Raw genomic sequence first — 16,991 nt, forward strand, 5'->3', positions numbered from 1 at the left:
TGGACCAGCCCACGCCAGAGCTCCCTGTCGGCCGTCACCACCCCCAGCTCCTTCAAGGTCAGTCCAGTCACTTCAAGGATGCCCTCCATCCATCTTGCCCTTGGTCGGCCCCTCTTCCTTTTGCCTTCCACTTTCCCCAGCATCATTGTCTTCTCTAGGCTTTGCTGTCTCCTCATGATGTGGCCAAAGGACTTCAACTTTGTCTCTAGTATCTTTCCCTCCAGTGAGCAGTCGGGCTTTATTTCCTGGAGGATGGACTGGTTGGATCTTCTCGCAGTCCAAGGCACTCTCAGCACTTTCCTCCAACACCACAGCTCAAAAGCATCTCTCTTCCTTCACTCGGCCTTCCCTAAGGTCCAGCTCTCACATCCGTAGGTTACTACAGGAAATACCATGGCTTTGACTAGGCAGATCTTTGTTGCCAGTGAGATGTCTCTACTCTTTACGATTTTATCGATACTGGACATTGCTCTCCTCCCAAGAAGTAAGTGTCTTCTGATTTCCTGGCCAGCGATCAACTAGTGGATACTTGAGAAGATTGCTATTTCCAACACAATCGAGTTATTTTGCAATTCTGTAATGGAGCCGCCTTTCCAAAGTAGCTCAAAAAAGTAAGAGCGATGTTTCTTAACTCTTGCAATGGTCAATTTGCAAGGATATATTCCATGGCATTCGGAAAAAAGAGCTTTCTGCTATGATCTGTTCGAAAGGAATATAAATCGATAGAAGTTAATTAGTGGATTAAATTTAACAGAAATGTGTACGAAAGGGATCAGGAGCACAGCAACCCGCCCTTTTAGCAGCGTTATTTGTCATTCGCTGAGAATCAATTGCTTCTGAAAAGTAACTTTCCAAACTCTGCATTTGTCCAGGAATTAGATCTCTTTGCTTTGAAATGAAATTCTCTTGCATTCTTCTTTTTTGGTTGTTCTTATTTTGGAACACACTTCACATTTTGTAGGAGGGAAGCCAGAAATGAGACTTTCTCGTTTTTAACAAAACATTTTTTTGATGATTCCAGAGCTTATATAATTGTGGGTTGAGGAAGAGTAAAACCACAGTTTACAAAATCTAAAGTATGAACCAGGAATAGACAAATCTCTTAATTTTAGTTTTTCCTCAGTTCCTGAATTTTTTCTCCCTTCAGTTTAGTTTGTTGTGAAAATTGGAGTGCTTTCACACTAATGAATTGCAACAACATTTAACATACAGACTATTCAGATGTACAGGTAGAATCATAGAATCAAACATTCAAAGAGTTGGAAGAGACCTCATTGGCCATCCAGTCCAACCCCCTGCCAAGAAGCATTCAAATCACCCCTGACACATAGCCATCCAGCCTCTGTTTAAAAGCTTCCAAAGAAAGAGCCTCCACCACACTCCGGGGCAGAGAGTTCCACTGCTGAACGGCTCTCACAGTCAGGAAGTTCTTCCTCATGTTCAGATGGAATCTCCTCTCTTGTAGTTTGAAGCCATTGTTCCGCGTCCTAGTCTGCAAGGAAGCGGAAAACAAGCTTGCTCCCTCCTCCTGTGGCTTCCTCTCACATATTTATACATGGCTATCATATCTCCTCTCAGCCTTCTCTTCTTCAGGCTAAACATGCCCAGCTCCTTAAGCCACTCTTCATAGGGCTTGTTCTCCAGACCCTTGATCATTTTAGTCGCCCTCCTCTGGACACATTCCAGCTTGTCAATATCTCTCTTGAATTGTGGTGCCCAGAATTGGACACAATATCTAACCAAAGCGGAATAGAGGGGTAGCATTACTTCCCTAGATCTAGACACTATACTCCTATTGATGCAGGCCAAAATCCCATTGGTTTTCTTTGCTGCCACATCACATTGTTGGCTCATGTTTAACTTGTTGTCCACGAGGACTCCAAGATCTTTTTCACACGTACTGCTCTCGAGCCAGGCATTGTCCCCCATTCTGTATCTTTGCATTTCGTTTTTTCTGCCTAAGTGGAGTATCTTGCATTTGTCACTGTTGAACTTCATTTTGTTAGTTTTGGCCCATCTCTCTAATCTGTCAAGATCGTTTTGAATTCTGCTCCTGTCCTCTGGAGTATTGGCTATCCTTCCCAATTTGGTTTCGTCTGCAAACTTGATGATCCTGCCTTCTAGCCCTTCATCTAAGTCATTAATAAAGATGTTGAACAGGACCGGACCCAGGACGGAACCCTGCAGCACTCCGCTCGTCACTTCTTAGTGCTTCCCTAAACTACAAGCCCTAGAACTCCATAGCTGAAACCATGGAATCATTAGGTGCACCGTAGAATAAATGCAGTTTGATGGCACTTCAACTGCCACAGCAAAATGATATGGAATCCTGAGAGTTGTACTTTTTCCAAGATCTGTAGCCTACTTTGCCAAAGAGTATTGCTCCCTCGTGAAGTTACCAATCCCGTGATTTCATAACATCTTGTATGGTTCTATGATTTTTCTGCTCAGAAAATTCTACGAGGGTTGAATGAAAAGTAATGCCTCCACCTTCGTTACTTTGGTTTGGATGGGAATATTTTAATACATCAAACACAGAAATAATCCTTAGAATGTGCTCTTTAACTACCACTATTCACTTTCCCACATAATCACCAGACAATTGGATACATTTCTGCCAATGATGAACAAGTTTTCTGAAGCCGTCATGGAAGAAGTCAACACAACCAGCGTCTCACAGTTCTCTCAACGTCTTAATTAGAAGCATAATGATGTCCCCGCAAATCTTCTTTCATTATCAGGAACAAATGGAAGTCAGACGGTGCTAAATCTGGACTGTATGGAGGATGTCGTACAGTAGTGAGATCCAGTCTCTGAAGTTTCAAGTCTGTGTGCTTTCATTTCAGGCGTCCGCATCCTGGGTACCCATCGTGCACAGATCTTCCGATATTTTTATTTATTTATTTTACATTATTTCTATCCCACCCATTTCAGCCCGAAGGCAACTCAGGGCGGTATACACAGTCGGCACAATTCGATGCTGAAACAAAATACATACATTAATAAAGCAAAAACATCAAGTGCAATTAAACATAAATGACAGTGCATATTAAACAATTTAAAAAGAAACTATGTCCTCTCATTCAAATCTTCATCCGTTACCTTGTCTTGGCCGTTCCTGGGTCAATTTCCAACTCTAGTTTGTCTGTTTACTCCGGATGCCGAATGCTTGCTCAAAGAGCCAAGTTTTTACTCTTTTTCGGAAAGTCAGGAGGGAGGGGGCTGATCTAATATCCCTAGGAAGCGAGTTCCACAGCCGGGGGGCCACCACAGAGAAGGCCCTGTCTCTTGTCCCCGCCAGACGTGCCTGCGAAGCCAAGCAAAGCAATAATGTGAACCACACATTCTTGTGAAATGCTGATTATGCTTGAAATTGTCCTGAACCAATCTGTTAATCCTTTGCTTGTGAAACTCGGTGGTTGCTGTCACAGGACATCCAACTCTTTGTTTGTCACGCAAGTCAGATGTTCCCACCTCAACATCTTTAAACTTAATCGCCCAACGATGCACAGTATTCTCATCAACACAATCATCATAAACAGCTTGCATTCTCTGATGAATCTCCTTTGGAGTGACACCTTCTGCTGTCAAGAATTCAATGACTGCACGTTGCTTAAGTCACATTGACCAACTGTCTGCGCAGGGTTCCATACTTTGCACTTTAACAACACAACTGTTCAATGCTAAGTGTTCCCGCCAAAATGGAACTGTAGAGGAGAGTCTACTGAACAAGCCAGTACCAGCCGCATACCAGTACTGCCATCTGTTGAGGAGTTGTGAAGGTGGAGGCATTACTTTTCATTCAACCCTTGAATTTTCGATGCACATCATCCATGTGCAAATTCTTCACAAAATAAGTCCCCAAATTTCTGTATTTTCCAAGCAAGAAACTGCTTCTTTTTTTCCTAATATTTCTTACAATTCTCTGCCCAGAAAATTCTGATTTCTGCACAGAACATCTTAATGCAAATTTTATGCAGATTGCATACCCAACTGTGAGCGTTCTCTCTCGACTTCCAGGATTTCTCCCATGTAGGTTTCTCAACCTTCCAAAAGACATGTTTCTCGGTCTTTTAACAATATTCTTTCCATCCTTCATTACTGCCTGCCTCATCTTATCCCAAGAAACAAGGCTTTGAAAACACCAAGCCACCTTCCTCACTGGCTTTTTGGTTGAAAAGAAGGAAAGCGGCTTCTTCTGCTGGCTCCCAGTCAGAGCCTGATGGTTCACCTTAACCTCCTGCGGGCAAAAGCACACACAGAGCATTCCAAGATAAAGAAAACCATGTGGTGCATTTGCTCCTCACACTGAGTAAGCCTTGGTGAGATGTTGAGCCCTTCCCTTCCCACCTCTTTCCATGAATGAGATTCGAAAGGGACAGTTGGAAGAAAAAGAAGAAGGACACCAATTGACTTTCTTGGGGAGGAATCATTCATTGAGAAAGAAAACAAAGCTCTAATTCTTTCATTGTTGTTAAATTGTGTGACCACGTCTTCCCTGCTTTGCTTGTGTTTGGTGGAGATGTTTCCCTCCTCGGTTACATTTGGTGGCATTGGTCATGTTCTGAATGTTTCACTTCTGAGTTGCCTATATCAGCTTGTTGCAGATCTGTTTTCTATGTTTTTTCTCCTTACTGGCCACCTTCTTCTGGTTTTTTAAGTCTAAGGCAGTCATTCCCAAACTTTGGTCCTCAGGGTGTTTTGGACCTCAGCTCCCACAATTCCTAACAGTTGGTAAGCTGGCTGGGATTTCTGGAAGTTGAAGTCCAAAACACCTGGAGGACCAAAGGTTGGAAACCAGTGGTCTTAGGTAACATTTCCCAGTTTAGCATTTCTCCAGATGGTTTAGATCTGTGGTTCCCAACCTTTGGTCTTCCAGGAGTTTTGGACTTCAGCTCCCACAATTCTTAACAGTTGGTAAGCTGGTTGGGATTTTTGGAAGTTGAAGTCCAAAACACCTGGAGGACCAAAGGTTGGAAACCAGTGGTCTAAGGTAACCTTTCCCAGCTTAGCATTTCTCCAGATGGTTTCGATCTGTGGTTCCCAAACTTTGGTCCTCCGGGTATTTTGGACTTCAGCTCCCACAATTCCTAACAGCTAGTAAGATGGCTGGGATTCCTGGGAGTTGAAGTCCAAAACACCTGGAAGACCAAAGGCTTGGAACCAGTTGTCTAAGGTAACCTTTCCCAGCTTAGGACTTCTCCAGATGGTTTAGATCTGTGGTTCTCAAACTTCGGTCCTCCAGGTGTTTTGGACTTCAGTTCCCACAATTATTAACATTTGGTAAGCTGGCAGGGATTTCTGGTAGTTGAAGTCCAAAACACCCAGAGAACCAAAGGTTAGAAACCAGTCGTCTAAGGTAACCTTTCCCAGCTTAGCATTTCTCCAGATGGTTTAGATCTGTGGTTCCCAAAATTTGGTCCTCCAGGTGTTTTGGACTTCAGCTCCCACAATTCTTAACAGTTGGTAAACTGACTGGGATTTCTGGAAGTTAAAGTCTAAATCACTTGAAGAACCCAAGGTTGGAAACCAGTGGTCTAAGGTGACCTTTCCCAGCTTAGCATTTCTCCAGATGGTTTCAATCTGTGGTTCCCAAAATTTGGTCCTCCAGGTGTTTTGGACTTCAGCTCCCACAATTCTTAACAGTTGGTAAGCTGACTGGGATTTCTGGAAGTTGAAGTCCAAAACACCTGAAGGACCAAAAGTTGGAAACCAGTAGTCTAAGGTAACCTTTCTCAGCTTAGCACTTCTCCAGATGGTTTCGATCTGTGGTTCCCAACCTTTGGTCCTCCAGGTGTTTTGGACTTCAGCTCCCACAATTCCTAACAGCTGATAAGATGACTGGGATTTCTGGGAGTTGAAGTCCGAAACACCTGGAGGATCAAAGGTTGGGAACCATTGGTTTAGATCTACTGCTACCATCACTTGTAGGTATTACTCTTTTTTATTATTTTTCACTCTTAGCATAAATACATTATCACACATGGTTGTCCACTGTCACCAGAGCAGTGGGCACTTAACAATGGTGTGTTGTCTTTATTCTGTTCCTTTTTGTTTCCATTTCCAAGGCCACCCTGACGTGGAGCAACCATGTAAGCCTGATGTTAGAACATGGAGTCCCAATTCAGCAGTGAAGCAAATAGTCCCACCAGCCTGCCCTGAACCTCAAGGTTGCTATCTGGAGTTGGAGTTTCAGTACCCTGTGATTCCTGAGTCACTGACCATCTGGGTGACCTATGTGTCCTCTGATTGGGACTCCAAAGAAGCCATAAACAACATCAAACTCCTTATGGTCAGTGGATGGAACGTTTCCTTGGGGCCCCAGAACTTCTTCTGTGACATTCCCCTTACCATCAAGCTTGACCACACAGAAGTGAAAGAGGAAGTCTATGGGATCCAGATCTTCACCTTGGATGAGCACTTGGAGATTGACGCTGCCATGATCAGCTCTGTCCCACACAGTAAGTGGTGCACCCACTGCCGTGCCATCCACTACAAAGTCACACGGGACCCTCCATTCCAGAAAGGCTCTTCGGTCCTCATCTCAGATCTCAGCCGGAAATTCGTGGACACGTAAGTAAAGGACACAGGATTAAGAATGGAATATCAAAATTATGTGGGGCCTTCAGAAATCCATATGTGGCTGTCATGTTCAAAGATGCTCAAGTTTTGAGAAGAGGTCTTAACCTAGACAAGCCAAATAATAGGATAGGAAAGTCCACAGGGGCATTAATGCTTTTCTTCTTAATGCTTCTCTCTACCAAACAGTTGTAGGTGAACTATAAATCCCAGCAACTATGACTCCCAAGTGCCAAGATCCATTCTCCTCAAACTCAATCACATTTGGGCATATTGAGGATTTGTGCCAAGTTTGGTCCAGTTCCATCATTGTTTGAGTCCACAGTGCTCTCCGGTTGTAGGTTAACTATAAATCCTAGCAACTATGAGTCCCAAATGCCAAGGTCTATTTTCCCCAAACTCTATCAGTGCTCACATTTGGGCATATTGAGGATTTGTGCCAAGTTTGGTCCAGTTCCATCATTGTTTGAGTCCACAGTGCTCTCCGGTTGTAGGTTAACTATAAATCCTAGCAACTATGAGTCCCAAATGCCAAGGTCTATTTTCCCCAAACTCTATCAGTGCTCACATTTGGGCATATTGAGGATTTGTGCCAAGTTTGGTCAAGATCTATCATTGTTTGAGTCCACAGTGATCTCCGGTTGTAATTGAACTATAAATCCCAGCAACTATGACTCCCAAATGCCAAGGTCTATTTTCCCCAAACTCCACCAGTTTTCACATTTGGGCCTATTGAGGATTTATGCCAAGTTTGGTCCAGATCCATCATTGTTTGAGTCCACAGTGCTCTCTGGTTGTAATTGAACTATAAATCTCAGCAACTACAACTCCCAAATGGCAAGGTCTATTTCCCCCAAACTCCATGAGTGCTCACATTTGGGCATATTGAGAATTTGTGTCGAGTTTGGTCTAGTTCCATCATTGTTTGAGTCCACAGTGCTCTCCGGTTGTAGGTGAACTATAAATCCCAGCAACTACAACTCCCAAATGCCAAGGTCTATTTTCCCCAAACTCCATCAGTGTTCACATTTGGGCATATTGAGAATTTGTGTCGAGTTTGGTCTAGTTCCATCATTGTTTGAGTCCACAGTGCTCTCCGGTTGTAGGTGAACTATAAATCCCAGCAACTACGACTCCCAAATGTCAAGGTCTATTTTCCCCAAACACTGTATCTTTCCCAAAAGATATCCTAGGGGAGATGGTTGGCATGGTATAAAAATAAAGTTATTATTATTATATTATTAGTATAAGAAACCTGTTTGTTTACTTGCTTGCTTGTTTGTTTTGGACTGGGACACAATTGTCAATATTCTTTCCATCCCGACTTCAGCAGTGGGCAATCAACAATGTTTTTAAGATTGTTTTCCCTTGTGTATTTGTTGCTTAACTATGTCGGCCGGGGACATCTGGAAGGCTACATGTTGCCTATCCATGTTAAAAGAGTTCAGACTCTGCTGAAGCTGCCTTCCATGGGTTACTGAATCAGGAGGAGCAGCAAATTCCGGCTGCATGCCCTTCAGTCAGCAGGACAGCTGTTTCCAGTGAGAGTTGCAGCTCGGAGCCAGGATGGAAAGCTTGGTGCACAGCGCCCTCGGAGTCGGAGGAGTCGGAGTCGAAGGAGGCCCTTTCAATGGCAGCCAAGGCAGCCTCCTGCCGACTTGCATTTGGCTCCGGCTCTGGCCTCCGTTGCACAGAGGCTTGAGATAACATGACCCCCACTGTGCGAGGAAAATATCGTAATCTTCCATCTCCATTGAACGTAGTCCATTGCTTGAAATTCATCCTCGCAGCTGCCTCCGTTATGGCATTCCTTCCCACTCGTCCTTCTCCAGACTCGTTGTCTGTCTGCTCGGGTTTTCTGAAGCCTTGCCAGCCGGAGGAACGTCTGGGTTTGAGCATTCAAAGGCAGCCTCCAGATCCACCTGTATGAGTACGCAGATTGGTTTTAAAAGAGACACAGAGTCGCACTGTCTTCTTCCTTCTCTGATTGTTTTGCCACTCCAGCAAGTGTCGCTGCAGTTGACAAGGGACCGTCACAGCGTGAAGAGAGAGGGGGCCAAGGGACAGTTCCATCTTGTCTCCTGCATAAGTCATCAGTTGGGGACCCCTCCCCCCAATATCAACTGCCACTCTGGGACAGAGTGATGAGAGAGGGAGCCAGGGGACAGTTCCATCTTGTCTCCTGCATAAGTCATCAGCTGGGGACCCCTCCCCCCAATACCAACTGCCACTCTGGGTCAGAGTGAAGAGAGAAGGGGCCAGGGGACAGTTCCGTCTTGTCTCCTGCATATGTCATCAGCTGGGCACCACTCCCCCCAGCACCAGCTGCCGCTCCGGGCCAGAGTGAAGAGACAGGGGACCAGGGGACAGTTCCATCTAGTCTCCTGCATATGTCATCAGCTGGGGACCCCTCCTCCCAGCACCAACTGCTACTCTGGGCCAGAGTGAAGAAAGAGGGGGCCAGAGGACAGTTCCATCTTGTCTCCTGCATATGTCATCAGCTGCAGACCCCTCCCTCCAGCACCAACTGCTGCTCTGGGCCAGAGTGAAGAGAGAGGAGGCCAGGGGAAAGTTCCACCTTGTCTTCTGCATATATCATCAGCTGCATACCCTTCCCTTCAGCACCAACTGCTGCTCTTGCCCAGAGTGAAGAGAGAGGAGGCCAAGGGACAGTTCCATCTTGTCTCCTGCATATGTCATCAGTTGGGGACCTCTCCCCCCAGCACCAACTGCTCCACCAACAGTTCCACCTTGTCTCCTGCATATGTCATCAGTTGGAGACCCCTCCCCCCAGCACCAACTGCTTCTCTGGGCCAGAGTGAAGAGAGAGGGAGCCAGAGGACAGTTCCCTTTTGTCCCCTGCATATGTCATCAGTTGGGGACCCCTCCCTCCAGCAACAACTGCCGCTCCGGGCCAGAGTGAAGAGACAGGGGACCAGGGGACAGTTCCATCTAGTCTCCTGCATATGTCATCAGCTGGGGACCCCTCCTCCCAGCACCAACTGCTACTCTGGGCCAGAGTGAAGAGAGAGGGGGCCAGGGGACAGTTCCTTCTTGTCTTCTGCATATGTCATCAGTTGGGGACCCTCCCCCCAATACCAACTGCTGCTCTGGGCCAGAATGATGATAGTGCCAGGGGACAGTTCCATCTTGTCTCCTGCATATGTCATCAGTAGGGGACCCCCTCCCTCCAACCCCAACTGCCGCTCTGGGTCAGAGTGAAGAGAGAGGGGCCCATGGGACAGTTCCATGTTGTCTCCTGCATATGTCATCAATTGGTGACCCCTTCCCCCAGGACCAACTGCTGCTCTGGGCCAGAGTGAAGAGAGAGGGGGTCAGGGGACAGTTCCACCTTGTCTCCTGCATATGTCATTAGCTGGGGACCCCTCCCCTCAGCACCAAGTGCCGCTCTGGGCCAGAGTGAAGAGAGAGGGGGCCAGGGGACAGTTCCATTTTGTCTCCTGCTTATGTCATCAGATCGGGACCCCTTCCTCCAACACCAACTTTCGCTCTGGGCCAGAGTGAAGAGAGAAGGGGCCAGGGGACAGTTCCATCTTGTCTCCTGCATATGTCATCAATTGGGGACCCCTCCCCCCAGGACCAACTGCTGCTCTGGGCCAGAGTGAAGAGAGAAGGGGCCAGGGGACAGTTCCATCTTGTCTCCTGCATATGTCATCAATTGGGGACCCCTCCCCCCAGCACCAAATGCCGTTCTGGGCCAGAGTGAAGAGAGAGGGGGCCAGAGGACAGTTCCATGTTGTCTCCGGCATATGTCATCAGTTGGTGACCCCTCCTCCCAATACCAACTGCCACTCTGGGTCAGAGTGAAGAGAGAGGGGGCCATGGGACAGTTCCATCTTGTCTCCTGCATATGTCATCAGTTGGGGACCCTCCCCCCAATACCAACTGTTGCTCTGGGCCACTACCTCTGAGGATGCTTGCCATAGATGCAGGCGAAACATCAGGAGAGAATGCCTCTAGACCATGGCCATATAGCCCAAAAACACCTACAACAACCCAGTGATTCCAGCCATGAAAGCCTTCGACAATATAATATATTGTTTGTGTTTGTGTGTATATGTGTGTGTGTGTGTCTTGTAAGCATCTCTGAGTCCACTTTGGGGTGAGAAGGGCGGCATATAAATGTCGTAAATAAATAAATAAATAAATAAATAAATTTCTCAGTTGTCTTTCCAGCAAATAATTGGGAATTAGCTGAAGTTGTAGCTCTTCCTCTTTGGTGGGCCATATTATAGAGGTGCTATGCAAACCCTGTTGACATTTTACAGGCGGAGAATGCTTTTCTTTCTTGGCTCACAAATTTGAACTGGTTTTTGGTCAAAACTTTCTCCCAAATTGCTGAAACCTATGGCCAGAATAGGTTCCAGACCCTTAGATGTCTCCTTTCAAGTCTGAACGAAAACCTTGAGTGTTTAGGGTAACATCAAACACTGGGGTTTGTTTGCCATGCACAATAACAACATTAAACTCTGAGCACGGACTCTCTGGAGCTGTCGCTCGAGACTAGACATGCTTTCTTCCCACCTCCTCTGAAGAGATGTATAGCAAGACTGAGAACATACAGGGACAGACACTAATGAACCCTAGATCATTAATTGTCTCAGAAAGGTTAAGATGGCTAGGTCATGTGGAATGATTAGCGCAATGGACGTCTATTGATGGAGTTATGCCAGGAATTCCAGAGCGGAGCAGGAGATTGTATATGGGAGGAGAAGAAAGCCGACGGACAGAACAGAGGAGAGTTTGAAAGGACCCCCCACCCCAAAAAGAACGGTTGGACTGGATGGTCCTTGTGGTCTCTTCCGTCAGCACTCATTTCCAGGCTATAGAAGAGCTTTTAATCTCTATGTATTGGGCAAAGCCATATAATGCAATTTTTTGAGCATTTGCTTGTGCATTGGCTATCTTGGCTCAGTTACCCAATGCTGCCATTCAATACAACAGTTGCATTAAATTATTTGGGTTGTTGTAGGTTTTTTCGGGCTATATGGCCATGGTCTAGAGGCATTCTCTCCTGACGTTTTGCCTGCATCTATGGCAAGCATCCTCAGAGGTAGTGAGGTCTGTTGGAACTAGGAAAAAGGGTTTATATATCTGTGGAATGACCAGTGTGGGGCAAAGAACTCTTGTCTGCTGGACCTAGGTGTGAATGTTTCAACTGACCTTCTTGATTAGCATTTGATGGCCTGGCAGTGCCTGGGGCAATCTTTTGTTGAGAGGTGATTAGATGTCCTTGTTTGTTTCCTCTCTGTTGTTGTGCTGTTGTAATTTTAGAGTTTTTTTTTAATACTGGTAGCCAGATTTTGTTCATTTTCTTTATATGATGCAATCCTTATGTCGGTGTTCAGACAGTCTCATTCGTGTCCTAAAATTATTTATTTCTTATTTATTTAAAACTTTTATATCCCGATCTTCTCACCTCCATAGAGGGACTCAGACCAGCTTACAGCAAGGATTCAGTGCTACTAATACAAGTTAAAACATCAGACAACGCAAGATTAAAATACATATAGATAAAATACATATATACCAAATCGCTCAGGTAAAATCATGTTCAACTCAGTCTGCATATGTGGTCACTCACTTTGGTCTGTAACCAGTCTCAGCCATTATTCTGGAAACACTTCGTTCCATAACCAGGATTTCACTAGCCTCCTGAAGGACAAAAGATATTGACAAGCTGGAATGTGTCCAGAGGAGGGTGACTAAAATGATCAAGGGTCTGGAGAACAAGCCCTATGAGGAGCGGCTTAAGGAGCTGGGCATGTTTAGCCTGAAGAAGAGACGGCTGAGAGGAGATATGATAGCCATGTATAAATATGTGAGAGGAACCCACAGGGAGGAGGGAGCAAGATTGTTTTCTGCTTCCCTGGAGACTAGGACGCAGTGGAACAATGGCTTCAAACTACAAGAGAGGAGATTCCATCTGAACATGAGGAAGAACTTCCTGACTGTGAGAGCAGTTCAGCAGTGGAACTCTCTGCCCCGGAGTGTGGTGGAGGCTCCGTCTTTGGAAGCTTTTAAACAGAAGCTGGATGGCCATCTGTTGGGTGATTTGAATGCAATATCCCTGCTTCTTGGTAGGGGGTTGGACTGGATGGCCCATGAGGTCTCTTCCAACTCTTTGATCCTATGATTCTAAGAGGGAGGGGGCAGATCTAATCTCACTCGGGAGAGAGTTCCATAGCCGAGGGGCCACCACCGAGAAGGCCCTGTCTCTCGTTCCCACCAAACACGTTCGTGAAGGTGGTGGGACCGAGAGCAGGGTCTCTCCGGAAGATCTTAATGTCGTTCATGGCTCATAGGGGAGAATACGTTTGGACAGGTAAACTGAAAAGAAAAGAAAAAGAAGTAGTAATATAGTAATATAGAGAGTGCTGAATATTGGAGTCATAACCTAGATTCCCTAAAACACCCCTTTCCCAAAACATTGGAGAGGTGGGCTGCTAAAAGTGAGACTTGTCAACAATTCTTCCCCTAGCGTTGAAAGTCAAAGCTATTCTGCATGTTATTGCCCTGCTGATGTCCTCTTTCTTCCATTGCAGTGAAATAAGAGCAGGAAACCAGTACACTTACTGGGTCTCAGTTCTTTCTGGGACAGAAGAGAGTGAAGCATCCCCACCCCTCATCTATGTCCATGGAAGTGGCTATTGTGGGGATGGGATCATCCAGAGGTGAGTATGGGAAATCTACCTCATTTGAGATGCAGCCTAATTTCACAAGCTATGAAGGTCTTGCAGGGCCTTAATATTTGGGATGCAAGGTTCATTTATGTTGTAGATCAGCCTGAGGCTGATGGGTTCACTGATGATTTAGAGAGGATTATGGGATTGCCTGTGGGATTTCCTGGGTCACGAAGTGATGAAGATCCAAGTCAGGGGAATGATGCTTCTCTCTGTGAAAAATCTGACTTGGAAAATGCAGGGCTTCAGGGTCAGTCAGAGGAGCCAGAAACTGCAACATTAGATAAGGAATTGTGCAGAGAACTGAGTGATACAGAAGACTCCCAGGACAAAAACACCTAGAGCTAAGGAGATCAACAAATGTCTTTGTTTATAGACCAGAGCAGAAAATAGGCATTGCAGGTCAGAGCAATTATGTGGGAAAGCTGTGGAGAGAATTCATGGGAAAATGAATGCTTTCATGGGTGGTGTAGTGAAATTGCTACTGTATGTTAAAGTTTTGGTGTATAGCTCTATGTTTACATATGGCAGATAGGGAAGAATAAGTACAGACAGGGTAGCAACAGCAGAGATAGGATTCATTTGCATATGTGAAGCCGATTGGTCATATGCAGATTAATTTAGGCCCAGGATTTGAAAAGGCTGCTAGGCCAAAATGACAGTTGGGGAGAGCAGAGCTGAACATTCCAAAGGGGTGGAGCCAAGGTTCTGAAAGAGGCAGTTAGAGTGTGGGAGTTTGAGAATGACAGTTAGGAATCTGTGTGTGAAGAGGAGAGTTGGTTTTTGAGTGCCTGATAGAAATAAGCAGTTATGAAGATGTGTTAAAGACTTCTGATATAGAGAAGCAGTTAGTTAAATAGAGCTCGAGTTTTAAGGAACATAAATAAGGCTAGTGTCACCTTAGTTCAGAATATAATTCAGCCAAGAGTGTGTAAAGCAAGTAACATGTTGGTGAATGTGAAACATTGATAGTTTATTCAGAAAAATTAACCAAGTTAATGATACTGACTGTAAGCCTCAAGATTGCAGCAAAACACAAATGTAACCACAAGCGTTGGAGCCAGAAGTTATAAATAAACTGTGTTACTTGGTTATACACACGAGTGTTTCATTGCCTGCGATATAAAGTACAAAGGTTTAACAGCACACAGAAAGTCCCTGCCAATATAAAATAAGAAACTGAATCAGTATAAGGCAGCAAAGAGGTTTTAAAGAGGAAATAGTCTCTCTCCCTCGCCTCAGGTGGCTATTAATTAGAAAGGTGTTTACCTAAGAGTTAGTTCAGGCAACGTAGCGTTTGAGTGAGAAACTGCAACATTAGATAAGGAGTCGGGCAGATAACTGAATGATACAGAAGACTCCCAAGACAAAAACACCTGGAGCTAAGGAGATCAACAAAAGTCTTTGTTTACAGACCAGAGCAGAAAATAGGCATTGCAGGTCAGAGCGATTATGTGGGGAAACTGTGGAGAAAATTCATGGGAAAATAAATGCTTTCATGGGTGGCTATTAATTAGCAAGGTATTTACCTAAGAGTTAGTTCAGGCAACGTAGCGTTGGAGTGAGAAGCTAGGCCTGAGTTCTCTGGGAGCGGCGTGAGCTTCTGCTAACAGCCCCAGCTTCTGCCAACCTAGTAGTTCAAAAACATGCAAATGTGAGTAGATCAATAGGTACTGCTCTGGCGGGAAAGTAATGGCGCTCCGTGAAGTCATGCTGGCCACATGACCTTGGAGGTGTCTACGGACAGTGCTGGCTCTTTGGCTTAGAAATGGGGATGACCACCTCAGAATCGGACATGACTGGACTTAATGTCAAGGGAAAACCTTTACTTTTACCTATGCTCCAGAAACTTCATTTTTGTGATTGCTACAAACTAGGTTGAATTGGTTGAGACTCAATGAGATATCCATTGGGAAGCTAGAGCAAAATGTGCTGCGCTGCATGCTTTGATGGGGGAAAAAACAATTAGGAAATGACATCTGTAACTCAGGAACAAAAATTGTGTTACATATTGCAATGTTTCTTGCCATAATGGTTGAAGATTTCTTTAATGTTCCCTTACTGACTATTTGCCTTATCATCTACATATGCTGTTCACAGGGACCTTGGGGAAGTGTGCGATGACATGAACAAAGTCAACGGAGATGGCTGTTCCCTATTTTGCCAGCAGGAGTTATCCTTTAAATGCATTGGTGAGTTTCTTAATGTCTCTTTTCTGGTGGAAAAACCCTTCTGCTGTTTTCTGTACGAAATATACAACAACACAACTGCTGACGGTGGCGGCAGCAGCTGCTGGGTTCCATATCAGGTCTGTCATGACTTCACTTGGATTTATGGGAGCCTAACCGGGACCCCCGGTGGCGCAGTGGGTTAAAGCACTGAGCTGCTGAGCTTGTTGATCGAAAGATCGCACGTTCGATTTCCGGGAGCGGCGTGAGCTTCCGCTGTCAGCCCTAGCTTCTGCCAACCTAGCAGTTCGAAAACATGCAAATGTGAGTAGATCAATGGGTACCGCTCCGGCGGGAAGGTAACGGCGCTCCATGCAGTCATGCCGGCCACATGACCTTGGAGGTGTCTACGGACAACACTGGCTCTTCGGCTTAGAAATGGAGATGAGCACCATACCCCAGAGTCAGACATGACTGGACTTAATGTCAGGGGACTACCTAATTACCTACTGGTGGCATAGTGCATTAAACCCTTGTGCCGGAAGGACTTAAGACCAACAGGTCGGAGGTTTGAATCTGGGGAGAGCGTGGATGAGCTCCCTCTGTCAGCTCCAGCTCCCCATGCGGGGACATGAGATACCACAAGGATGGTAAAATATCAAAACATCCAGGCTTTCCCTGGGCAACCTCCTTGCAGACAACCAATTCTCTCACACCAGAAGCAACTTGCAGTTTCTCAAGTCGCTTCTGACACGAAAAAAGCAAACAAACTTTATACCACACTTGATTGGACAATTGATTTAGAGGCTGATTGATTATGTAGGACTTCTTATTATTTCGTTTCAAAAGCATTGCATATATAAATAAGCACAAAACTGAGAAAATAAAGGTGTCACAAGCAGCTAAATAGTTTTAGACCAAAACGGGCAACAGCGGCTGCATTGTCTGTACCTTTAAACAGTTCTTCCTCTGTGCATGAGGCAGGGCACTGTGGACAGGCATACAGACGGTGAGTTATTTGTTTTGCTCCACAGTCACGCAAAGTGGAGGGTTCTTCTAGGTCACTGTTTCTAATGCCGCGACTCCTTAATACAGTTCCTCATGTTGTGTTTACTCCCAACCATAACATGATTTTCGTTGCTACTTCATAACTGTAATTTTGCCACAGTTATGAATCGTAATGTAAATATCTGATAGGCAGGATGTATTTTCATTCACTGGACCAAATTTGGCACAAATACCCAAAACGCCCAAATTTGAATACTGGTGGGGTTGGGGGGAATTGGTTTGTCATTTGGGAGTTGTAGTTGCTGAGATTTTCAGTTAACGTACAACCAATTATTCTGAACTCCACCAGTGATGGAACTGAACCAAACTTGGCACACAGAACTCCCATGACCAACAGAAAATACTGGAAGGGTTTGGTGGGCATTGATCTTGAGTTTGGGAGTTGTAGTTCACTTCCATCCAGAGAGCACTGTGGACTCAAACAATGTTGGGTCTGGACCAAACTTGGCATGGATACTCAACATGCCCAAAT

General features: G+C 45.3%; 1 protein-coding gene across 1 annotated transcript in view; it reads left to right on the plus strand.

Moving 5' to 3' along the window:
- PAPPA (pappalysin 1) overlaps nt 1-16,991 on the plus strand; it is a 231,247-nt gene that overhangs the window by 79,030 nt on the left and 135,226 nt on the right. Inside the window, exons 8-10 of the mRNA XM_067471886.1 lie at nt 6,069-6,573; nt 13,146-13,274; nt 15,384-15,475. Of these exons, the coding sequence (XP_067327987.1) occupies nt 6,069-6,573; nt 13,146-13,274; nt 15,384-15,475 (726 nt within the window). The remainder of the gene's footprint in view (nt 1-6,068; nt 6,574-13,145; nt 13,275-15,383; nt 15,476-16,991) is intronic.

Source organism: Anolis sagrei, chromosome 11 (assembly GCF_037176765.1).
Source record: "Anolis sagrei isolate rAnoSag1 chromosome 11, rAnoSag1.mat, whole genome shotgun sequence".
NCBI classification, from domain to species: Eukaryota; Metazoa; Chordata; class Lepidosauria; order Squamata; family Dactyloidae; genus Anolis; species Anolis sagrei.